The sequence below is a fragment of the Eptesicus fuscus genome, chromosome 6 (genome assembly GCF_027574615.1).
Source record: "Eptesicus fuscus isolate TK198812 chromosome 6, DD_ASM_mEF_20220401, whole genome shotgun sequence".
Classification (NCBI taxonomy): domain Eukaryota; kingdom Metazoa; phylum Chordata; class Mammalia; order Chiroptera; family Vespertilionidae; genus Eptesicus; species Eptesicus fuscus.
The window spans coordinates 10,703,821-10,730,108 of NC_072478.1; the positions used below are offsets into that span (position 1 = coordinate 10,703,821).

At 41.6% G+C, this 26,288-nt stretch overlaps 1 protein-coding gene and 1 non-coding gene across 2 annotated transcripts in view; both read right to left on the reverse strand.

Moving 5' to 3' along the window:
* The window catches only part of CDCA2 (cell division cycle associated 2), a 72,900-nt gene that overhangs the window by 44,075 nt on the left and 2,537 nt on the right, over positions 1-26,288 (reverse strand). Inside the window, 4 exon segments of the mRNA XM_054717207.1 lie at positions 7,353-7,437; positions 9,485-9,681; positions 10,954-11,101; positions 22,528-22,682. Of these exon segments, the coding sequence (XP_054573182.1) occupies positions 7,353-7,437; positions 9,485-9,681; positions 10,954-11,101; positions 22,528-22,682 (585 nt within the window).
* On the reverse strand, positions 24,455-24,585 carry LOC129149601 (small nucleolar RNA SNORA38). Its single transcript, XR_008556477.1, has one exon. It is a non-coding gene; the product is annotated as a small nucleolar RNA SNORA38 (small nucleolar RNA).

Here is a 26,288-nt window from a genome sequence, read left to right on the forward strand (position 1 = left end):
CTCAGGATAACAAAGAGACTGCACCACTGGACCCCTCAAAACACTTTCTACATAAGGCCATCCCACAAAGACTGGGACACATAAAGTTCTACCTAATACATAGAAACGAATACAAAGAGAGAGCTAAAATGGGAAGGCAAAAAAACCACCCCCGAATGAAGGTAAAGAAGGAATCTCCGGAAAAAGAACTAAATGAAACGGAGGCAAGCAAACTATCAGACATAGAGTTCAAAATAATGGTTATAAAGATGCTTAAGGAGCTTGGTGCAAATTACAAGGAACTCGGTGGGAACTATAGCAGCATGAAAAAGGAAATAGAAACTATAAACCAGAACCAGACAGAAATAGAGAATAACATATCAGACATCAAGGATACACTGAAAGGAATTAAAAGTAGATTGGATAAAGCCAAAGACCCAATCAGTAATTTGGAAGACAAGGTAGAAATAAATACCAAATTATCGGAGTATCTATTACAGGAATACCAGAAGGGGGAGAAGATAAGCAAAGAACAGAGAACCTGTTTCAAGAAATAATGACAGAAAACTTCCCCAACCTGGTAAAGGGAAAAGTTCAGGAGGCACAGAGTCCAATCAAGATGAAGCCAAAGAGACCCACATCTAGACACATCGTAATTAAAATGGCAAATGTTAAAGACAAATAAAAAATCTTATAGACAGCAAGAGAGAGACAGAAAATTACCTACAAAGGAGTTCCCATTAGAATGCCAGCTGACTTCTGAATAGAAGGGGGTGGCATGAAGTATTCAAAGTCATGAAAAGCAAGGGCCTAAATCCAAGAATACTGTATCCAGCAAAATTGAAGGTGAAATAAAAAGCTTTTGAAACAAAATATGGTTTAAGAAGTACTTTACCACCAAACCAGCAATGCAAGAAACATTAAAAGGACTGCTTTAAGAAGAAAAAGAGAGAAAGGATCATAGGCATAAAGAACATAAAAATGGCAATAAATACCTATCAACAATAACCTTAAATGTAAATGGGTTAAATGCTCCAGTCAAAAGACATAGGCTGACTGAACGGATAAGAAAACATGACCCACACATATGCTGTCTACAAGAGACCCATCTCAGAACAAAAGATACAGACTAAGAGTGAAGGGATGGACAAAAATATTACATGCAAATGGCAAGGGAAAAAACGCTGAGGTACTCATATCAGACAAAATAGACTTCAAAACAAAGGCCATAACTACATAACACTAAAGAAAATGATTCACCAAGAAAATATAATCCTTGTAAACACAAACACACCTAATATAGGAGCACCAAAATATATAAAAAAAAAAACCTTCTTGATGGACTTTAAGGGAGAGATGAACAGCAATGCAATGATAGTAGGGGACTTTAACACCTCACTGACATCACTGGATAGATCTCCCAGACAAAAAATCAACAAGGAAACAAACACATCCTACATCAGATGAATCTAACTGATGTTTACAGAACATTTCACCCCAAAGCAAGAGAATATACATTCTTCTCAAGTACACATGGAACATTCTCAAAAACAGACTACATGTTAGGATATAAAACAAGACTATACAAATTCAAAAAGATTGACACAATACCAAGCATCTTCTCAGATCACAATGGCATGAAGTTAGAAATCAACTATATTAAAAAAAAAAAATTCAAAAACACTGAAATAGCCATAACCGGTTTGGCTCAGTGGATAAAGCACTGGCCTGCGGACTGAAGGGTCCCAGGTTCGATTCCGGTCAAGGGCATGTGCCTTGGTTACGGGAGCATCCCCAGTGTGGGGTGTGCAGGAGGCAGCTGATTGATGTCTCTCTCTCATCGATGTTTCTGGCTCTCTCTCCCTCTCCCTTCCTCTCTGTAAAAAATCAATAAAATATATTTAAAAAAGCAACACTGAAATACAGAGACTAAAGAGCATGTTACTAAACAATGAATGAGTTACCAATGAAATCAAGCAAGAAATTAAAAACTTCATGGAAACAAATGAAAATGAACAAACCACCAAAACTATGGGACACAGTGAAACCAGTCATGAGAGGGAAGTTCATAGCATTACAGACCTACCTCAAGAAATAAGAAAAGCACTAATAAGCTATCTAACCCTGCAACTAAATGAATTAGAAAGACAACAGCAACAAAAACCCAGAGGAAGCAGAAGAATGATCAGAGAAGAAATAAATTATATAGAGACTAAAAAGAACAGTGCAAAAGATCAATGAATCCAAGTGCTGGTTCTTTGCAAAGATAAACAGGATTGATGAATCCAGACGCATCAAGAAACTAAATAAAATTGAGATACAAAATAAAATAAAAAACGAAAGAGGCAATATAACAACAGACACCACAGAAATACAAAAGATTGTAAGCAAATACTATGAACAACTATGTGCCAACAAACTGGACAACCTGGGCAAAATGGACAAATTCCTATAAACATACAATCTTCCAAAACTCAACCAGGAAGAACCAGAAAATCTGAGTAGGCCAATAACAACTGATGAAATTGAAGCAGTCACTAAAAAACTCCAACAAACAAAAGTCATGTACCAGATAGATTTACAGGAGAATTTTACCAAGCATTCAAAGAATAACTAACACCTATCCTCCTCAAACTATTCCAAAAAATTCAAGAGGAAGGAATACATCCAAGCTCTTTTTACAAAGCCAGTATTACCCTAATTCCAAAACCAGGTAAAGACACTACAAGGAAAGAAAATTACAGGCCAATATTCCTGATGCACACAGATGCTAAAATCCCCAACAAAATATTAGCAAATCAGATCCAGCAATATATTAAAATGATCATATAGCATGATCAATTCTGGGGATGCAAAACTGGTACAATATTTGCAAGTCAATAAATGTGATACATCATATAAACAAAATGAAAGATAAAAATCACATGATCTAGCCCCCTTATGATCCAAGGGTTTCTATTTTTTTAAGTTTGTTCATATTTGTAGTCAGGGGATTATCTTTCGATAAATATGTAACTGGCAAAAAAAAAATTTTTGTTTAAATCACATGATCCTATCAATAGATGCAGAAAAAGCATTCAAAAAAATCCAGCAACCTTTTTTTATAAAAACTCTCTTGGTAAAGTGGGACTAGAGGGATCATAACTCAACATAATAAATGCCATGTATGACAAACCTACAGCCAACCTAATACTCAATGGGCAAAAACTAAAAGAGTTTCCCTTAAAAACAAGAACAAGACAAGGATGTCCACTTTCCCCACTCTTATTCAACTTAATACTAGAAGTACTAGCCACAGCAATCAGACAAGAAGAGATAAAAGGCATCCAAATTGGAAAGGAGGGCATAAAACTGTTATTAATCATAGATGATATGATATTGTACATAGAAAATCCTAAATACTCCATCAGGAAACCACTAGGCTTAATAAATGAATTCGGCAAGGTAGCAAGATACAAAATCAACATCCAGAAATTGATGGCATTTTTATACAGAAATGAATTCTCAGAAAGAGAATTAACATCACTAAAATGAAAATACTAACCAAAGCAATCTACAGATTCAACACAATCCCTATTAAAATAACAATGGCACACTTCACATAACTAGAACAAATACTCCAAAAATTTATAGGGAACCATAAAAGACCTTGAATAGCCGCAATAATCTTGGGAAAGAAGAACAAAGTTGGAGGGATCACAATATCAGATATCAAACTATACTACAAAGCCATTATAACCAAAACAGCCTGGTACTGGGACAAAAACAGGCATACAGACCAATGGATCAGAAGAGAGACCCCAGAAATTGACCCACACCATTAAGGTCAATTAATATTTGACAAAGGAGGCAAGAACACACAGTGGAGTAAAGACAATCTTTTCAAAAACTGGTGTTGGGAAAACTGGACATGTAAAAAAATAAAACTAGACCACCACCTTACACCATATACAAGAATAAACACAAAATGGATAAAAGACTTAAATGTAAGGCATGAAACCATAAAAATATTAGAAAAAAAAAAACAAACAGGCAGGAAATCTCAGACATCTCACATAACAGAATTTTTGCCAATACATCTCCTAGGGCAAAAGAAACAAAGGAAAAATAAATAAACAAATGGGACTACATCAAAATAAAAAGCTTCTGCACAGCAAAAGAAAACGAAAAGGAAAAGGAAACCCATTGTATGGGAGAACATATTTGCCAAAGATACATCTGATAAGGGGTTAATATCCTAAACATATGAAGTACTCATACAACCCAAAAAAAGGAAGACAAACAATCCCATTAAAAAATGGGCAGAGCCCTAACCGGTTTGGCTCAGTGGATAGAGCGTCGGCCTGCAGACTCAAGGGTCCCAAGGTTCGATTCCGGTCAAGGGCATGTACCTTGGTTGCGGGCAAATCCCCAGTAGGGGGTGTGCAAGAGGCAGCTGATTGATGTTTCTAACTTGCTCTTCCTCTCCCTTCCTCTCTGTAAAAAAAAAAAAAAAAACAATAAAATATATTTTAAATAAATAAATAAAAAATGGGCAGAGCCAAGAAACTAGAAACACCATCAGAAAGGATATATGCACCCCTATGTTCATAGCAGCACAATTCACCATAGCTAAGATTTGGAAACAGCCTAAGTGCCCATCAGCAGATGAGTGGATTAAAAAACTGTGGTACATCTACACAATGCAATACTAAGCTGCGGTAAAAAAGAAGGAATTCTTACCATTTCCAACAGCATGGATGGAACTGGAGAACATTATGCTAAGTGAAATAAGCCAGAGAAAGATAAATATCACATGATCTCACTCATTTATGGAATATAATGAACAACATAAACTGATGAACAAAAAGATCCAGAGACAGAGAAACATGGATCAGACCATCAAACCTCAGAGGGAAGGTAGGGGAGGGTGGGGATAAGGAGAAGAGATCAACCAAAGGACTTGTATGCATGCACATAAGCCTAACCAATGGACACAGACAACAGGGCGGTGAGGGCATGAGTTGGGGGGATGGGGGAGTAATAGGGGAATAAGGACACATATGTAACACCTTAATCAATAAAGAAATTTAAAAAAAATAAAAAAATGGGCGGAGGACCTGAATAGACATTTCTCCAAAGAAATACAAATGGCCAAGCAACATATGAAAAGATGCTCAAATTCACTAATTAACAGAGACATGCAAATTAAAACCTCACACCTGGTCAAAATGGCTATAATAAAAAAATCAATAACAACAAATGCTGATGAGGACACGGAGAAAAGAGAACACTAGTTCACTGCTGGTGGGAATGCAGATGGTGCAGCCACTATGAAAAATAGTAGGGAATGTCCTCAAAAACTTAAATATGGAACTTCTGTTTGACCCAGAGATTGCACTTCTTGGAATATAACCTAAAACCCCCAAAACACCAATCAGAAAGAATATATGTACCCCTATGTTCATAGCAGCATTATTTATAATAGCTAAGATTTAGAAACAGCCCAAGTGCCCATCAGTAGATGAATGAATAAACCAGCTGTGGACATTTACACAATGGAATACAATGCAGCTGTAAAAAAGAAGGATCTCTTACCCTTTGGGACAGCATGGATGGACATGGAAACTATTATGTAAGTGAAATAAGTCCATCTGAGAAAGAAATATCACATGATCTCACTTATTTGTGGAATCTAATGAACTGACCAACAAAATAAGACTCGAGCCCTAACCGGTTTGGCTCAGTGGATAGAGCATCGGCCTGCGAACTCAAGGGTTCCAGGTTCGATTCTGGTCAAGGGCATGTTCCTTGGTTGCGGGTACATCCCCAGTAGGGGGTGTGCAAGAGGCAGATGATCGATGTTTCTCTCTCATCGATGTTTCTAACTCTCTCTCCCTCTCCCTTCCTCTCTGTAAAAAATCAATAAAATATATCTTAAAAAAAAAAGACTCGAAGCTGGAGGCATGGAACAGTTGGACATACCTCGATGTGTGTGTGTGGGGGGGGGGGGGGGGAGGATGAAGAAGGGATAAACCAAAGAACTTATATACTTACTAGAGGCCCGGGGCACAAAATTCATGTACTTGGGGGAGGAGGGGTCCCTCAGTCCGGCCTGCACCCTCTCGAAGTCCGGGAGCCCTCGGGGGATGTCCAACTGCCGGCATAGGCCGAGGAGTGGGCCTATGCTGGGAGTCGGACATTCTTAGCGCTGCCGCCAGCCTGGCTTCAGGCTGAGCGGGGGTGGGGAGCACCGCTCAACCAGAAGACGGGCTCGCAGCCTTAGCACTGTCCCCGCCCTCTGCCCACTGGTGGGGAGGGGGGATCAGGGGCAGGGCCGGCTGGGGGAGGGGCCGTGGGAGGTTGAGGCACTGCAGTTGAGCCATGTCCCACCTCTGCGGAGGCGCTGGGACTGCGCCGCTGCCTCTGTGGAAGGGGGGGCGTGGCGTGCCAGGACCACCATGGCTGGCCTGGTGGTGCAGGCTCGCTAACCCTGTCGCCCACTGGTCCTTCCAGAAGGTCATTCTGCCATCCGGTCCAACTGGCATATTAGCTATTTATTATATAGGATATGCATAGCCCATGGACAGGGCAATAGGATGGTGAAGACCTGGGGGGGGGGTGGGGGGGAGGGTAGGGGATGGAAGGAGGGGAATAACGGGGGGGGGGAGAGGGTGGAATGGGAGATATCTGTAATACTATCAACAATAAAAAAATTTACATTAAAAAAATAAAAAGTAAATAAAAGGTAACAATAATTTATTTTAATTTTTTTTTCAAATAAACCTAAAAAAGACAAAAAGAGGGAAACAAAGGAAAAAAAGATTAAGAGAACAAACAGAAAATGTACGACAAAATGGTAGATTTAAATCAAACCATATCACTACTGGCTTGAAAGGTTAATGAGGGAAATATTCCAATTAAAAGAAGAGAATCTCAGATTGATTAAAAAAACACACAATACAAGAATTTTACTTTAAAGAGAGACACAGGTAGGTTGAAAATAAAACTAAATCAATATAAGTACACTGATTTTGGAAAAGGCTAAATTTTGAATCCTGGTCCCTTTTCCCACAACCTTAAAACAAAACAAAAAAATCATGTGTAGTGTTTTCTCTAACAAAATGTACTTGTTAATATGTTCAGAGATCCTAGTCTTTACATTTTATCAAGTTGGAAATATTTCACTAATTCTTATTCAAAGAAAACAATGCCCTCTCTCAAGTAAAAAGAATTCTGAAACATTTCTAATAGACCAAGAGCTCTTAAAATGTAGGGAACTGTTTTAGTTTTCCCAAATTTCAGCATGTAGGTACACCAACTATAGATGTCTATTGAACAAATATTGCAATGGGTGAACTGGCACGCATACTAAGGAAAAATTAAATACTTACCAGCTGAAGCCTCTGTGAGCTCAGGAAGTGGAACAGATTCTTCAACTAAACTTCCAGACTGTGTTAAACCAGGTTCAGAAAGTTTCTTGGGGGGACAAAAAGTGCACACAAAAAAGTACTAAATCTTATTAATTACAGAATGATGATATCTTTTTAAAGGTTTGAGTAAGCATCGCAGATTACCTAGAAATATAACGTTAAACCAATCAATCACTCAATCAATGAGGCAATTTTATCACCTTAATTATCTGATCTCAAAAGTATAGGAAGGAGAATCTAACTAAAAACAGAATATTCATTCTAAATGTATTCCCTAGGCATTTTGGGTACCTTATTTGAAGTCTAGAAATTATGCTAACTACATTCACTGAAGAAGAAATTCTCCAAACAACAGAAAATGTCATATAATTACTAATCAAACAACAAAAGTATCAATAGCTATGATAGGAAAAGCATTAATGACTAGGTTAGAAAACACTCTTATTAATGTGGAAACTATTTCTTAATCATGGTATATGTTCAAACAAAGTTTTGATAAGAAACAATTATTATCCGTTCTATCAGATGATGATTTCATATTAGCTAGAATAAGGTAGAGAGAGTAGAGATTCTAAGCAACTCTGAATGAAACCTATTGGACCCTGAAGAAACTTTAACTGACTATCAAACACTTATACCAGTCTAAATAAAATCATTAGGAGATGTACTGTATCAATGTGACAGAGAAGGTACAGAAAAACGGTTTCAATTCTACTGGTTAGGTGTCTCTTCTCACTGAAGAAATGGGAACCTGCTGTTCAAACCCAAAGTAACAGTATGAAACAGGAAGTCATGAGAGAACTACCTCCTTGTTTACATTTGAGTGAAGGTTGGTCTTTTGATAATCTTGACAGGCTTAAGTTATCAGCAACAAAAATCCTTAGTTCCTTGAGGGAAGTGAGCAGAGCAAAGGAGCAACTGCTAAATAGCAATTATTAAACCAGTCAGAGCGTGTACTCTCCCTGCCAGGAGCATGCCCTGCGCCTTTCCCTTCAGCCTCTTCTTCCCCCACAAGCACTCATTCCTAAACTCTAAGGGACTCCAAGCAACTTGTAACCAGAGAGCAATGGGCAGCATCCAGGACTAACTCCCTGACCCTGTGACAAAGGACCCCTTTTCTCTGACGCCTTAGTGAGCCAAAGCAGCCCAGCCTGGGCTCATTTCCCCACCGAGGCCCTCACCTGTTGCTGCTTCTGTCCTAGGCCCTACCTTGCTTCTCTGTACCCAGCTTTAATAAACGTCCTCCCAAAATCCCCTGGACTGCTACTGTGAAATCTTCCCTGCACGAGGTCAAGAACCCACACACTACCCACAGGTCCTAGGCAGACCCACTAGGGGTCAGGTCACATTTCTGTTAACACCAATATCACCCCAATAAATTCAATTTAAAAATAAATAAAATCATTCTTTGCAAAACAAACACAGAGGCAGCAAGGCAGAAGTGCCAAGACCCACAGACCTGAGGAGTACAGTATAATCTTTGAATTTACCAGTAATGTGTAAATAAAATACTCATGTCAGCCTCCTTTGGAAGACAAAAAGCTACTCCAGGACAGGACTGTGACTTTCTATTGCACCATCAGCATCTATTGCAACAATACCTCACACTGCTTAATCTTTTTATAAAAACTTTTTCAGAAGGCTTTTAATCAAAACTGTCTCTAACACGCCGAAACCGGTTTGGCTCAGTGGATAGAGCGTCGACCTGCGGACTGAAAGGTCCCAGGTTCGATTCCGGTCAAGGGCATGTACCTTGGTTGCAGGTACATCCCCAGTGGGGGTTGTGCAGGAGGCAGCTGATCGATGTTTCTCTATCATCGATGTTTCTAACTCTCTATCCCTCTCTCTTCCTCTCTGTAAAAAATCAATAAAATATATTTTTTTAAAAAAACACAAAAAACAAAAAAAACTGTCTCTAACAACCAATAAGCCAACTAACAAGAAAAGTTAGTAAGTAGGAAATACACACACTCATGTACTGGTAATCTGAACCCCAGCTACAAAATAGCAGTACAAGGTACTCTAATTGAAAAAAGGGTCTTTAAAACTACCTCACCAGGAAAGCAAAGCTATGTTTCCAATAAGTGAGTTACCTCAGAAAGATCTACAAGAGAAGTTTGAAAAGCGCATGTTCTGTCTGTACTGGGAGGAGTAGCAACATTAAACATCTGGGGACCAACTGCATTAGTTAGATTTTCATCAGAGTTGCTCTGAGAAGATATTCTCCGACGTTTGGATAACTGTGCAAGGAACGCAGACTGCTGACATTCACCAAGACTTTCCTTTTTGGCTGTATACACAAAACAAAATAAAAACAAAATAGGCATGAGTATTTTCTTTTACAATTTTGTACATCATAATTTTAGTATGTTTTAATGCTTGAGCCTAAAGACTTTAGAAATGAATAGGAAAATCTAGTAAAATTTTTAATTCAAAAAAGAAAATATAATGGAAAGATAAGTGAACATTACTAAAAAGGTAACACAAATTTACTTAGAAAAACATATTTAATTATAATTAAGTTTTTCAGACTATAAAATGCAAAAAGACATGCTAAAATACATTTGCACTGGTGATACAGTATCTCATTCTGTTTTTAAATTTATATTGAAACTTATTCTTTTGAACATTTTAAAGGATGTGGTTATGTTCTAATATTGGTTCTGCTTTGTGTATGAGTTTATGAAAAATTTACAGCCACAATGTGCCCCAGTTCTTAGCTACAAAACTGAATGTTATTCTTTGCAGAATTATAATAATCATGTTAATAAAATATTTTAAAACCCAGGTAAAAAATGAAAAATAGGTAAGTTACAAACTACAAATAAAAATGAGTACATGAGAGTGGTCATGCACTAACAGGTAGATGAATTAAACTTGTCTTGAGTTGAAGTGCACTGCACACAAGGAGGTGTTGAGATTACTTGAAGATGGTTCAAGACACTAAAAATCATGTGGAACCTTACTTAGGGTGCAGAGCAGCAGAGGTATGATTTTGGTGATTACAGATAAGGCGAAGATTCATGTAATTCTGGTATTTGAAATGTTTTGTGATTGGAAAATCAAAGGTGACCACACAAAAAAAAATAACCAAGTGAATTATAATATAAAAGTTATTATAAAGAATATGGCAGGCTATAAAGTTGTCAGATTGGATAGATCAGTTTATTATATTGGGGATGGGTGTTTGGTATTCATGTAAATGCTTGCCAAACTTAATAATTCTCTAAAAATCAAGTTTGTACTTGATCTCACAAATTTGTCACATGGGCTATGATAAAGATGAAATGAGCTAATCAGCTCTGACAGTTTTACACCTAAAACTTAACTGTGACCATGTGGATGTGGAGGCTCAGAAATGCTTGACATCCGATTTTTTCAAGAGAACCAGAAATCAAGGTTTTTACATGAAATGTCCCAAATTTTGAATGTTAGACTCCATTTAAAAATACAACTCTGCTCAGAAAGACTGCTTTTGCACTGTGAACGAAATCTTTTTTATATCTCAGAGGCTTGTCTGAATCCCACACAAGTCCAAACTGACTGAATTTTTTCTACTCACTCAAGCCTGTTGTCGGGAACCCCTCTGCCTCTGAGAACTCAGGACAGTCAGTAATTTTTTCCTTTTCCTGTATGGAGTGAAAAGCCGACTGGAAGGCAGATATGCGCTCTTTTAAAGAATTAACATTTCGATATAATACAGGGCTGCCCTGTTAAAATACAGAGACATAAAGGGTATTATAAATCAAGTCAAACATAGTTTCTATACCCTTGGCCTAAAACTATTGAATCTAAAACTAAATACAAAGGTTTTTGGAAGACCAGAGATGATAAATTAGTGTAGCAAAGCCTCTTCTCCCTTAAATCACACATTTTCAGTTTGAATATTTAGTGTGCTGCCAACATCTTAGTTTCTCCCTCTGCTCCTCCTCCAGTGTTTAGCTGTGTGATATGTACACTTGTGTAGCTATGGGCTGGTCAATAATGACACTATAGTAAGTCTATGGACCAGACAAGAAAAGTCTGGAGTAGGTGGAAAACACTTTAAAGAGGCACCCAGATAAAACATACCCCCAATTATTTGAGGCTAAATAACTCTTAAAAATATCCATAGACATCTGCATGATGCCTTTGCCTCATGCAAGCCTCAGGGTACCTGGTTCAAGTTAAGCTAACCTCATTACTCATCTTCCTTCATGCACACCCTCTCCCTAGGCGGCCAGAACACACAAACGTTCCCTAGTAGCTCAGATACCCACTCTCACATTTACCCTCTTCTTTGGCTTTTCCAGCTAACGTTTCTTCATTTCATGGGACCCTACCTCCTTAGAGCTGAAAGCCAGCCATTCACTTAAAATATGGAGCCAAATAGTAAGATGGTATAAGCGTAAGAGCTCTCTGCAAACTCTAACAGGATTTCAGCCAAAGATGCACAAAATGAAACTGATACAAGCAGGGATAGAAATGCCAGATAAATGCAAGCAATGCACAGTTTGAGTTCTGTTTACCCATAAAACAAACCACTCATTACATTCTCTATCCAGGATCTCCTCCCCTACCCCTTTATTATTTAGACTACCAACATATTTCCATTGCTTTGGAGTTTGTGGCAATTAACAAAATTACACAAATAGGCAAAAGTTAAAGTAAAAAAATACCTCCCTTTAAGATATTGTATGGAGGAAAATCAGTTAAAATCTTGAAGCCATGTTTGATGGTAAATCTGCTAATGCACTTGATTCTATTCCCAGTTAAATACATTCAGAAAGCAAACTGTTACATAATAACAGAACATTTAAAAATTCCAATATGATTGATGATGTAAACCTTTATGACATAAACAGCAAATAACATTCATTAACTCTAATGAATTGTCAACTCTAATCTATATGAGATATAGAGAAAGAAAGGGGTTATCCCAAAGTCCTAAATTTACCTCGAATATTCTTTTTTGGTACTCATATTTGAGCATGGCAGAGGTAAGTTCAGTATCCTAGGAATATGAGCACTTTGAAATGCTGCTTATACCAAATTTTAGGTTCTCTGAGTCAAAACTGTTTTTTTCTGATGGGGAATAACAATATACAAAGTAAATGAAACATTCAAAATATACTGCTTTTTTTGATGCTTTTGTCTTATGAATTGTGTCAGTCAACAACATTCTTCCATGTGCCAGAAACTGTTCCACGGACTTAGAATGAAGGGAGGAAATTATGTTCTAGAGTGAAATTCTGAAAACACATTAATACAGTTTTTGGTACAAGAGGTGCTATTGAGAAGATGAAAAAGGAATGGTGATTCAGTAACTAAGAGAGCTTCCTAGCTTGTATCGAACAATATTCTATCTGAAAAAATATTTGAGTTGAAACCAAAACAATGAGAAAGTGGCAGTTAAGGGAAGATATTGGGGAAGGGAGACATTTTACAATAACAAGGTAGAACAAAAGCAAAGGCCCTGATGGAAATAAGATGTAGCAGAAAGAAGGCCAAGAGTGCCAGGGATGAAAGGAGATAGGGAGATGAGGCTCGTGGTAGGCAAGGCTCAGATGAGGGAGGTGTGATGTGATGAGAGCTTCAGGAGGTGTTTGGGTTTAAGTCAAGTCATAACAGAAAGCCATGGGAAGGTTTTAAAGTAGCAGAGGGAATGATTTGATTTATACTTTAAATGTATCTCTGATTAGTCTGTGAAATGGTGAACGAATTAAGGAAAGAGGGAAGTAGAAGGATCAGTTAGAGTGAAATTAGCAATTAGGCAAGTAGTTGGTGATCTAGGCAGGAATCACATTATGGTTGTAGCAAATGAACTGTGGGGACATGAGGAACTAGATAGGTTTTGATATGTAATGATGGGTTGGATGTGGAAGATGAGAAAGAAAGAAATACTGATAATTGGACTGAGCAACTGGATAATGATGGATGTAATGACATGGAGAAGTAGATTGGAGGATCTGATAAAAGAAATCTATAATTTGGTTGGGACCATGCAATGCTTGAAATGCTTATTTATAAAACTCAAATAGAGATGTTGAATAGCAACTGGATATCCAGTTGCTCATGGGAAAAAATTAGACTGCATAAGGAAAGCAAAGAAAAAGGGGCAGAGGAAAACCCTGGGACAATTAATATTTTTACAGGGGAAAAATAAAAAAGAGGTGGAATCAGCAAATTAAGCACAGAAAGAATAACCAGTGACACAGGAAGAAAATCAGGTTAGTGTGGCAGTCCAGAAACCAAGTGAAGAAAGCCTTTCAAAGAGGGATTGGTCGAACATATCAAAAACTGAGGAAAGAAAAAAAAAAAAAAAAAAGAAAGGTTGAGTAAGATGCAAATTTAGATTTTATCTTTGTCTTGGCCATTTGGGATGAATGATGACGAGAGTATTCTCAATGGAGTGGTCTAAATGGAGTAGCTAAAAGTAGTGGAGAAGAGAGGATAGAAGAAAGTAAACATTTGAATACTGATGTAACCAATCTACTGGGAAGTTGTAGAGGATAGGAATATCCTATATAATAAAAACCCAATGACCATAACAGCAGAACGACCTCTTGACCAGTCACTATGAGGTGCACTGATCACCTCTTGCTCCCTATCCCTGGCGGGCAGGCTCTGATCGCCGATGGCGAACGGGGACCCGGGGTGGGTGGCGGGGGATGTGGGCAGTGCCAGGCCAAGGCCCCCGCCCTGCTGGTTGCCCCACACACAGAGGGCGACCTGTGGCAGGGGTGGGGCTGGTGAGCAGGTGGGAACAGCCGACCTCTCAATCACTCCCCCAGCCGTCAGGCTCCCATTGCTGGATGGCAAACGGGGAACTGGGGTGGGTGGTGGCAGGGGGCAGGGCTGGCTGCCAGGGGAAAATGGCCCTGATCACAGGCTAGGCCTAGGGACCTGAACCACGCACGATTTCGTGCGTCGGTCCTCTAGTATGTATGATAATAGGTATGAGGAAGAAAGAGGGCTAGATTTCCATCATCTGTAGTGGGAAGGATCAATTGCTAAAACATCAACACTGAAAGATTAAGAAGTAGCAATTAAGCAAGAAAAAGAAATAAAAGGCATCCCAATTGGAAAGGAAGAAATAAAACTGTCACTATTTGTATATTATATATATAAAAAAAAAAACAAAGACTCCACACCAAAAAACTGTTGGAATTAACAGAATTCAGTGAATCTGCAGAATACAATATTAACATACAAAAATCTGTTGCATTTCTATAGATTTATAACAAACTATCTGAAAGAGAAATTAAGAAAACAATTGCAGAGAGGAACCAAGATGGCGGCATAGTTAAACAACTAATCTGCTGCCTCACACAACAATTTCAAAAATACAACTAAAAGACAAAATGTCTACCACCCAGAACCACGGGAAAGCTGGCTGAGTGGAAGATTTACAATTAAGAAGAGAAAGGAGCACAAACGCTGAAAAGCTGAGGAACGGAGGCACGCGAATCGGGCTGGCAGCGGGCGGCTGGGTGCGCGGCTTTTCTTCAACCCGCAGGGAGACAAGCTCCCGATCACTCTGAAATCCAGTTTCTGGGGACACTCGGGGGACCCAGACGCCTACGGGGAGAAGTTGGACTCTCGGCCATCGGGTCGGAAAGTGAGAGTGACTTTTTTGCAGAGGTGCGCCCAGCAATCATTGTTTACTGCGCTGGAGCGCGGGGGCGCAGGGACTTGGAAAAGTGGAAAGGCAGAGACGGCTGACGGCAGCCATCGCCGTTGGCCACGCCCCAGCCTAGTGACACCCTGAGACCCCGCCCCGCCCTGAGACCCCGCCCCACACATTCTACAAACCCGCCCAGGCTCCACACAGTGGCTTTTGCATATAAATGGCCTGTTCTGTGGCAGCTCAACCAAATTAACTGCAGCTCCAGTCAGACTGCTCCAAAACCGCCCAAGCAAAGGAGGAGAAAACTAGTTCTTGCTGTAGATCCTGCTGGGGGACACACAGTACACAAGGGTACACCAAGAGTGTCCACCTCAGGGAACTGGGAGGCTGACCCATTGAACCAATAGGACACCTAATACACAAAGCTACCCTACCAACTCAGGGAAACAGCGAAAATGAGGCAGCAAGGAAACAGATCACAAACCAAAGAAATGGAGGAGAACAAGCAACTGGACATAGAGTTCAAAACTATGGTTATAAGGTTTTTCAAGAATTTCATGGAAAAGGCCGATAAATTCAATGAGACCCTTGAGGATATGAAAAAGGACCAACTAGAAATTAAACATACACTGACTGAGATAAAAAATATTATACAGAGACCCAAAAGCAGACTAGAGGATTGCAAGAATCAACTCAAAGATTTGGAATACAAAGAGGCCAAGGACACTCCTCCAGAGAAGCATGAAGAAAAGAGAATTCAGAAAGTTGAAGATAGTGTAAGAAGCCTCTGGGACAACGTCAAGCGAACCAACATCAGAATTATGGGGGTACCAGAAGAAGAGAGAGAGCAAGATACTGAAAACCTATTTGAAGAAATAATGAACGAAAACTTCCCCCACCTGATGAAAGAAATAGACTTACAAGTCCAGGAAGCACACAGAACTCCAAACAAAAGGAATCCAAAGAGGACCACACCAAGACACATCATAATTAAAATGCCAAGAGCAAAAGACAAAGAGAGAATCTTACAAGCAGCAAGAGAAAAACAGTTAGTTACCTACAAGGGAGCTCCCATACGATTATCAGCTAATTTCTCAACAGAAACCATGCAGGCCAGACGGGAGTGGCAAGAAATATTCAAAGTGATGAACAGCAGGAACCTACAACCAAGACTACTCTACCCAGCAAAGTTATCATTCAGAATTGAAGGGCAGATAAAGAGCTTCACAGATAAGAAAAAGCTAAAGGAGTTCATCACCACCAAACCAGTATTATATGAAATGCTGAAAGGTATTCTTTAAAAAGAGGAGAAAGAAGAAGAAAGATAAAAATTATGAACAACAAATACATATCTATCAACAAGTGAATCTAAAAGTCAAGTGAATTAAAAATCTGAGGAAGAGAATAAACTGGTGAACTTAATAGAATCAGAGGCATAGAATGGGAGTGGATTGATAATTCTCAGGGGGAAAGAGGTGTCTGTGTGGGGAGTATGGGAAGAGACTGGACAAAAATCATACACCTATGGATAAGGACAGCGGGGGGGAGGTAGGGGGAGAGGGGGGTGGGAACTGGGTGGTGGGGAGATATGTGGGGAAAAAGGAGAAACAATTGTAATCTGAACAATAAAGATTCACTTAAAAAAAAAAAAAGAAAACAATTGCATTTGCATAAAAAAATACCTAGGAACAAATTTAACCAAGGATGTGAAAGACCTGTACACTGAAAATTTTAAGATATTAATGAAAACACAAATAAGTGGAAAGATATTTTGTGCCCATGGACTGAAAGAATACTACTAAAATGTCCATAGTATCCAAAGCAATCTATAGATTCAATATAATCCCCATAAATATTCCAATTATACTCACTACAGAAACATAGCAATCATAAAATTTATATGAAACTACAAAAGATCCCAAATAGTCAAAGTAATCTTGAGAGAGAACAAAGCTGGAAGGCATCATTACTCCCTGACTTCAAATTACATTACAAAGCTATAGTAATTAAAACAGTATGATATTGCCATAAAAAGACACTAAGATCAATAAAACAAGAATAGAGAGTCCAGAACCAAATCCACCTATCTATGGTCAATTTATGACAACGAAGCAAAGAATATACAAAGGACAAAGGGTCTCTTCAATAAATGATGTTGGGAAAAATGAGCACCCACATACAAAAGAATGAAAATGGACCACTATTTTCCAGCATACACAAAATTTAACTCAAAATGGATTAAAGACTTGAAAGTAAAATCTGAAACCATTAAACTCCTAGAAGAAAATAGACAGTGAGCTCCTTGACATTAGTCTTAGCAGATTTTCTGATTTGGCAATAACATAAAAAATAAACAAGTGGAACTACATCAAACTAAAAAGGTTTCACATAGCAAAAAAACATCTCAAAAGAACAAAATGAAAAGGCAACCAACCCAATAGGAGAAAATATTTGCAAATTCTATATGTGATAAGGGACTAATATCCAAAATACATAAAGAACTCATACAACTCAATTGCAAAAGAATGAACAATACAATTAAAAAATAGGCAGAAGATCTCAATAGATGTTTTTCCAAATAAAAATAAACAGATACACAAAAAGGTGCTCAACATCACTAATCATCAGGGAAATGCAAATCAAAACCACAATGAGATATGATCTCACACCCATCAGTCTATTATAAAAAAGACAATAAGTGTTGGCAAGGATGTTGAGAAAAGGGAACAATAATTGTGTACTGTTGGTGAAAAGGTAAATTGGTACAGCCATTATGGAAACACTATAAAGTTTCCTCAAAAAATTAAAAACAGAGCTACCATATGACCCAGCAAGTCCACATTTGGGTTTATACAAAGAAAACAAAAAGACTTATTCAAAAAGATATATATACCCCTATGTTCACTGCAGCATTATTCACAAACTAGAAGCCGGGTGCATGGATTCGTGCACTGGTGGGGTCCCTTGGCCTGGCTTGCAGGGACTGGGCCAAAATTGGCTCTGTGACATCCTCCAAGGGGTCCCGGATTGTGAGAGGGCGGTTCTCAGGTGACGCACCCCGGAATCGGGCTCCCCCTTCTCTGGTTCCAGGTACATCACCTGAGAACCACAGCTGCTAAGTCACTGCAGCTCAGCAGCTCCTGCATTGAGCATCTACCCCCTGGTGGTCATTGCATGTCATAGCTATTGGCCGGTCAAGTGGTTGGCGGATCAGCCAGTCGTTTAGGCTTTTATATATATATATACTAGAGGCCCAGTGCATGATTAAATCATGCACGTGTAGGGTCCCCTACACGCTTTTGCTTTCGATCACGGTGGAGCTGGGTGCCTGTCCGCTGGTGCCTGAGCGGACAGGCACCCAGCTCCCACACTTTTGCTTTCGATCACGGGGGAGCTGGGTGCCTGTCTGCTGGTGCTTGATGGTCCGCGGCGGGAAGTGAGCTCGCTGCCCCAGAGGCCCCTTCTGTGCCGCAGCACAGCCATGGTGCAGACACTGAGCTCGCGCCGCCGCTGGCGACGCGAGCTCAGTGTCCCACCGGCCCAATCGGCCACCCCGGCCACCCTGAGTCCCGCCCCCCCGCGCCTCCTGGCCAATCGTGGGCATAGTGAAGGTACGGTCAATTTGCATATTTGTCTATTATTAGGTAGGACTAGAGGCCCAGTGCACAAAATTCGTGCACTGGCGGGAGGGGAGGGATCCCTCAGCCTGGCCTGCACCCTCTCACAGCCCAGGAGCTGTCAGTCAGACATCCTTAGCATTGCCGCGGAGGCAAGAGAGGCTCCCAGCTTCTGGCTGAACAGTGCTCCCCCTGTGGGAGCCCACTGACCACCAAGGGGCAGCTCCTGCGTTGAGTGTCTGCCCCCGGTGGTCAGTGTGTGTCATAGTGACCGATCATTCCGCTGTCATGCCGAAACCGGCTCTCCAAGAAACCCCGAGGAGTTCCGGATTGCGAGAGGGTTCAGGCCAGGCCGAGAGACCCCACCGGTACACGATCAGGGCCGGGGAGGGATGCGGGAGATTGGCCAGCTGGGGAGGGACCGTGGGAGGACTCAGGGTGTGTCCAGCCCATCTCACTCAGTCCCGATCAACCGGACCCCAGCAGCAAGCTAACCTACTGGTCGGAGTGTCTGCCCCCTGGGGGTCAGTGCATGTAATAGTAAGCAGTTGAACAGCCTTAGCATATCATTAGCATATTACGCTTTGATTGGTTGAATGGCTGACTGGACAACCGGACACTTAGCATATTAGGCTTTTATTATATAGGACTAGAGGCTCGGTCGCCACCATCCCTTCCCTCGGCCTGCTGGCACCTGCCTTGGCTGGCCTGGCGCCGCCCGCTCACTGGCCCCACCCCCTGCCGACCAGTCGTTCTGCCATTTGGTTGATTTGCATATTAGGATTTTATTATATAGGATATTATATAGGATAGCCGAATATGGAAACAGCCTACACACACACACACACACACACACACACACACACACACACACAGTGGAATGTTACTCAGACATAAGAATAAAACCTTGCCATTTGGGACAACATGAATGGACCTAGGGAGTATTATGCTAAATGAAATAAGATGGAGAAGAGCAAATACCGTATGATTTCACTTATATGTGGAATTAAAAAAAAACAAAGCAAACAAACAAACAAAATAAACAGAAAGACTCATGAAAACAGAGATCAAACTGATGGCTGCCAGAGGGAAAGGAGTTTGGGGGAAGGGCAAAAAAGGTGAGGAGTTAAGAGGTCCAAATTTCCAGTTATAAGTCACAGAGATTTAATGTACAGAATAGGGGATATCCTATATAATAAAAGCATAGTATGCAAATTGCCCGCTCAACCAGGAGTTTGTCCGGGAGTTCGACCAGGGGGCAGGGCCGGAATGGGGAAGGGAGGGACCCTACCAGTGCACAAATTTCATGCAATGGGCCTTTAGTAGTCAATAATAACACAATAATTTTGCATGGCTATTACATCAGTAGGTAAATAAAAATTGATTACCGTATTTTCCGACATATAAGATTTTCCTGGGTTAAAAAGTCGTCTTATACGCCGGAAAACATGGTAATTGTAACAGGAACGATGGAACAGAGGGTGGGGATTGTTTCAGAAAAGGTACCGTATTTTCAGGCGTATAAGAAGACTTTTTAACCCAGGAAAATCTTATCCGCCCAGTCATCTTATACGCCGGAAAATACGGTAACTAGGTTGTAAACCTTAAACTAATATAGTACTTTTTTTTAACTATTTTTAAATTTTGAAAAAAGCAGGCCACTTAAAGGATAGGAAATAAAAATATGTGTTGAATGAATAAATGAACAGGATTCTTTAGCTCTGTAAGCTAAAATACAATGGAACAATGTCTTCAAAATATTGATGAAAAATTAATGTCCAACCCAGATTTCTGTTATACTAAGACAACCTATAACACAATATGCTGGTAGAATAAACTTTGTCAGCTATGCAGAGTTCCAGAAAAATGAGGTAGTAAACCCAGACAAGAAAGATATTCGGTCAAGGAAACAGGGAATTCAAATTGGAGAGGAAAAGAGAATTACCACAGATGGTGGAAAAAAAAAATCACAAAATGACAGCTATCCAACAAAGCTAGTGACAACCAAGCCAATAGGAAGAAGACAGAGGGCATTAGGAAAAAAGAAAAGAATTGATAGACTCTTAAGATTTATGACTATTGTCAAGTTTTTGGGACGAGATTGTATGATAAATTAAAAGATTAAACAAACAAACAAAAAAGAGTAATTATTAACCTACAGGAAAAACAAAAGTTGTGCAAGAAAGGACTATGACCATAACATACTACGTGGCAGCTTATAAAAAATGTCTGCATGGTTAAATATGCACACCAAACCCTAATTTAAACAAAAAATGTAATTAACTGTATTGGAAAAAATGGGAAAGTGGAGAGTGTTGGGAAAACTATGGCTAGAAGATGTGAAAAAGCAAAATTTTCATTTCTCATTCTAAAAATGAATAAAAAATTTTTTTAAATAATCTATGGGTCTATCTTGCAATTTGAGGGTATATTTTGTATGCACTGTAATTTGGAAAATATGGCTTCACTCATCTATGCAGATTTTTAATGTTGACACATTTTACTATGCAATATCAAAACATCACTCATTAATAAACCCACTGATCTATCAGAAAACTCTAGCTACTGGGAAGTTATCAAGCTAATGGTGGTGAATTTTTTCTAAGATTCCAATTTTCTCTTGAAAACTTTAAATTTTTTTCATTGGTAAGAAGTATCTCAGTTTTTCCTTTAAGTGGCACATACATTTTTGAGAAAATGTCAGCCACATTCCCAAGTCTGACTAACCATGATGTCTATCAATCTTTCTTTAAAGTAAAAATTATGTTCCATGAAAAAAGTGTTTAGTCCAACTCAGAGCTCAAATAATCACACTTAATTTTCCTCAAAATATCCACACTTCTGTATGTACTTTGGAAGTACTTGATGCATGCTTCCCATTTCATCACACATAACATTCAAGGGTTGAGAATTACTAAAATGTGTAATTTTTATTGCTTCATCAGGATATTAAGTGAAACTGGCATTATTACTATTTCTTGTGAATGCTTGTCAGTGATGAATAAAATGACAACTTGGTGCCATGAGTTTTACCCAGCACTGCTTTTGCACCATGGATGTAAACATCAACACAGTGAAAAAGGCAAATACCATCTTAGGACATTTACAAAAGATAGTTTAGACATCTTGAAGGGAACCGAGGGATCCCCAGGAATCTGCAGATAAACTTTGAGAACTACTGCACTACACTATATGGCCTACGCACAAATACTGTCTAAAAATGAAAAATAAAGAAGTGGACAATGTAAGTACATTTTAAAATATGAAGGCCAATACCACAAGAGGCAAAAGCAGTTGTCCTTCAAGAAGGATAAACTGGGGACTGTTGTCTTTCATAGCAAGACTTGCACTACTATTTGACTTGTGTTATTCTACTAAAAACCGGGAAAAGTATCTGAATAGTTCCCCATCAGCAGGCAAATAATTTGATCCCTTCCACAGGTTATCCCAAATACATTTTGTCCTGGGAACTCTTGCCCTATATGCCAACATACAGTAGTCACAAAAAAGTTACACACTTAGAGATAAGATATCTAAAGAAAAAGGTTGGAAATCACTGCTTCACATCACTACAGAAAAATAGATATTAACTAGAAAAAAATTTTGCAAAATAAAAAAGAAAGCACCTCTAGAAAGCCATTTCTATCCAGACTCTTCTAACAGGGGTTGGCAAAAGGAGGTTTATAGTTGCAAAACAATTAATTCTTGTAATATTATTTATTATTGTATTATTTTCCACATGAACCACTGTAAACCTATTTACATGCTCAACATCATTTACATTAACTGCACATTTTCTATAAGACAGAGAAATACCCTCTCTCCAGATCCAAAACAGGAAGGTAGAAACACTTTACAACGGCAAAACATTCTCCCTAGAATTCATGACAGAAATTAAAGAAAATCATACCGGAAAATGGAAATCCTGTGTCAAAGGAGACTTCTCTGCATTCTTTAAATTCCGCTGCTGAGCAATGAAACGAATCAGATTGTTTGTTTCAGGAGAGCCCCGAACACCAACTGCAGAACGTCGTCTGGATTTTTTAAGGCAGGATGATGACTTTCCTATAATGAAAACTCTTTTAAATTGAAGCAAAACAAGGCAATCCTCAGTAATCATGTCCTGAAGATCTGTGATATACCATTCTGAGAGACACCATGATAAACACATGGTACAGAAATCTAAAGAATTATAGACAAAATTGTTCACAAATGATCAATTGGATAAAAAGCTTTGTTTTGTCCATTGATTTATTTCATGTTCCTGGAACAGTGACAGGTACACAGAAGTATTCATTAAATACTAGTGGCCTAGTGCACAAAATTCGTGCACATTAAAAGGGGATTAATTAGAGGAAATATTTTAATTTTGCTATTTGCCCTTTCTCTATAATAGAAGTGTCAGAGATGAAAGAAAATTAGTAAAATGTATATGAAAATCTTCCTCCTGTCAAGAGTCTGGGGCGCGCTGCAGGACCCAGAGTCAAGTCCCCACCCACCCGTGGCACCTCAAAATCGTGCGAGACCCATACCCAGCTGGCCCCACCCACATTGGGCTAGATCCAGACCTGGCCAGCCCCACCCTTGTCAAGCCCCACTGGGCAGGGTGCGCAGCCTCAGGTCCCCCGTCAAGCTCCACTGGGCCGGGGGCAGGGCCTGAGGTCCCCCAGCCCAGGACCGGGGTGGGGAGTGTGGCCTGACGTCCCCCGTCAAGCCCCGCCAGGTAGGGGATGAGGACTGAGATTCCCCTGTCAAGCCCCACTCGATGGGAGGTGCAGCCTAAGGTCCCCCGGTCCGGGGTGGGGGCAGCAGCCTGAGGGCCCCCAGCCCAGCACCGGGGTGGGGGGGCCGCACCTTGAGGCCCCCCATCAAGCCACGCCAGGCGGGGGACGCGACATGAGGTCTCCTGCCCCAGCCCAGCTCCAAGCAGGCTCAGGTCCCTGCTGATTGCTCGTTAAGGCTCATTACGGGATCTCGGGCTTCGCTGTGGGTGAAGCCATCTTGTGTCTGGAAACCCTGCCTCCACTGTGGGTGCCGCCATCTTTGTGACCACGTGAGGGGTCAATTTGCATATTCCCTCTTTATTAGATATGATAGTTGGGTGGACCCCTAGTCAGTTTGGTTCAGTGGACAGAGCGCCAGCCCATGGATTGAAGAGTCCCAGATTGGATTACAGTCAAGGGCAAATACCACAGTTGCAGGCTTGATCCCTGGCCCCAGATCTGGGCACGTGCGAAAGGCAACCAATCCATGTGTTTCTCTCACAGGGATGTTTTTCTCTGTTTCTCCCCCTCCCTTCCACTCTCTCTCTAAAAAATCAATGGAAAAATATCCTCCGGTGAGGATTTAAAAAAAGAAAAATTATATATACATATCCTAATATATAAAAACTTAAGGTCCATAACATTCAAAATGACCAAAGGCTCAACCGAACACCAGAAGTCAATCGTGCAGTCAGTGCTGGGTTGCCATGGTGACCCAGCACTGACTGCCGCTGGTGCAGGCACAGTGACCCAGCACTGACTGCCAAGGGGGCTGCGGGTCAGGCCCAGAGATAGGCCCAGAGAGAGAGGCAGGGTCTGATCCACAGCTCTGTGGCAGCTGTGGATCAGCCATTGCCTCTCTCTTTCTCTCAGGGCTTCGCCAGCAGCTGCGCCTTTGTTTCTCTCCAGGCCTCTGCAGGGGCTGCTAATCAGCCCTGCCTCTCTGATCAGGCCTGGAGATAGGCCTGGAGACGCTGACTGGCATAGAAACTGACCAATCAGAACCAAATCTGGGTTAACTGTGAGAAGCTAATGGCTGCCTAGGAGGCGGAGCTTTTTTTTTCTTTTTTTCTTCTATGTGGGATGGTTGATCTTGAGCCTGCAGGGAGCAAGCTGGCTCCAGACTTCTCCAAGTCCACATTTCTTTGCCTCCAATTCTTACGTGTCCAAAGACAGGGAACCACAGACACGCCTTTGTAGGAGGGTAGAGGCGGAGCTTTTGACACTGACTGGCATAGAAACTGACCAATTAAAACCAAATCCAGGTGAACTGTGAGGAGCCAATGGCTGCCTAGGAGGCAGAGATTCTGACGCTGACTGGCATAGAAAACAACCAATCAGAACCAAATTGGCCGACAGGGGAGGGCAGTTGGGGGTGACATCAGGCCTGCAGGGGAGGGCAATTGGGGGCAAGATCAGGCCGGCAGGGGAGGGCAGTTAGGGGTGATCAGGCAGGCAGACAGCCGCAGTTAGGGGCGATAAGGCAGGCAGGCAGAGAGGTTAGGGGCGATCAGGCAGGCTGGCAGAGGAGTTAGGGGCAATCAGGCGGGCAGGCAGGTGAGAGGTTAGGAGCCAGCGGTCCCAGATTGCAAGAGGGATGTCCGACCGCTGGTTTAGGCCCAATCCCACAGGACATCCCCCAAGGGGTCCCCGATTGGAGAGGGTACAGGCTGGGCTGAGGGAACCCCCCCGACTGGTGCATGAATTTCGTGCACCAGGCCACTAGTCTATATATGTAAAAGCCTAAGCGACTAAATGACCGAACGACCAGTCGATATGATGCGCATTGACCACCAGGGGGGCAGATGCTCAATGCAGGAGCTGCCTCCTGGTGGTCAGTGTGCTCCCACAGCGGGAGCGCCGCTCAGCTGTCCAACCCGTCCCGGTGGTCCACCAGCCCAGCGACAGCCACTCACTCCCTCAGTAGTCCTGCAGGTCCAATCTCTAGAGAACAGGCCAGGCACCAATGGACTGGCGCCGCCAGCACGAACCCAGCAGTGCTGCCAGCCTCCTGGAAGTCGGCCTTGGGCACTGAAGCCACTTCCCCTACCTAGACGCTCCACAAGGAAGAAATGATTTAAAAGTGGCCACCAGGTGGCTCCCGACAACCAGCGCAAACGTCAGCAGGACGGGTCCAGATCCCAAGCTGGCAAGGGTGTCTCACCGCCTACCCAGAGGGCCGATCACATTCCAAACCCCCCACACCCCTTGGGACAGGCGCCAGACGCAGGGCTCATGGCTGGCAAGCACCACTGCGGTGGCACAAGCCTCTTCCAATCAGGACTGACTGGTCGCAGCGGTGACGGGATGAGTGGGAGCAGCAGGCAGGGGCAGCAGGCGGTGTTGGACTGCCAGTTTTGGCTCAATTCCCACAGGCCACCCCGAGGGACCCCACCCATGCACGAATTCGTGCACTTAGGGAGGGTCCCTCAGCCCGACCTGCACCCTTTAGCAGTCTGGGAGCCCTCGGGGGATGTTCGACTGATGGCATAGGCCCGCTCCCCACAGTTGGACATCCTTAGCTATGCCACAGAGGGGGGAGAGTCTCCCGCCACCGCCGCTGCCCTCGCCAGCCATTAGCCTGGCTTGTGGATGAGCAGCGCTCCCCCTGTGGAAGCACACTGACCACCAAGGGGCAGCTCCTGCATTGGGCATCTGCTCCCTGGTGGTCAGTGCACATCATAGCAACCAGTCATTCTGCCATTCAATCAATTTGCATATTAGCCTTTTATTATATAGGACTAGTAGCACTGCGTACGAATCCGTGTGCCAATAGCTCACTGCCACCCTGCCGTAGCTCTCCGCTGCCCGCTTGTAGCCAGTAGCTCGCTGCCGCCTTCCTATAACTCTCCGCCCACTGCCTCGCCCTCCTATAGCTCCTCCTCCCCTCCCCGCATAGCTTGCTGCC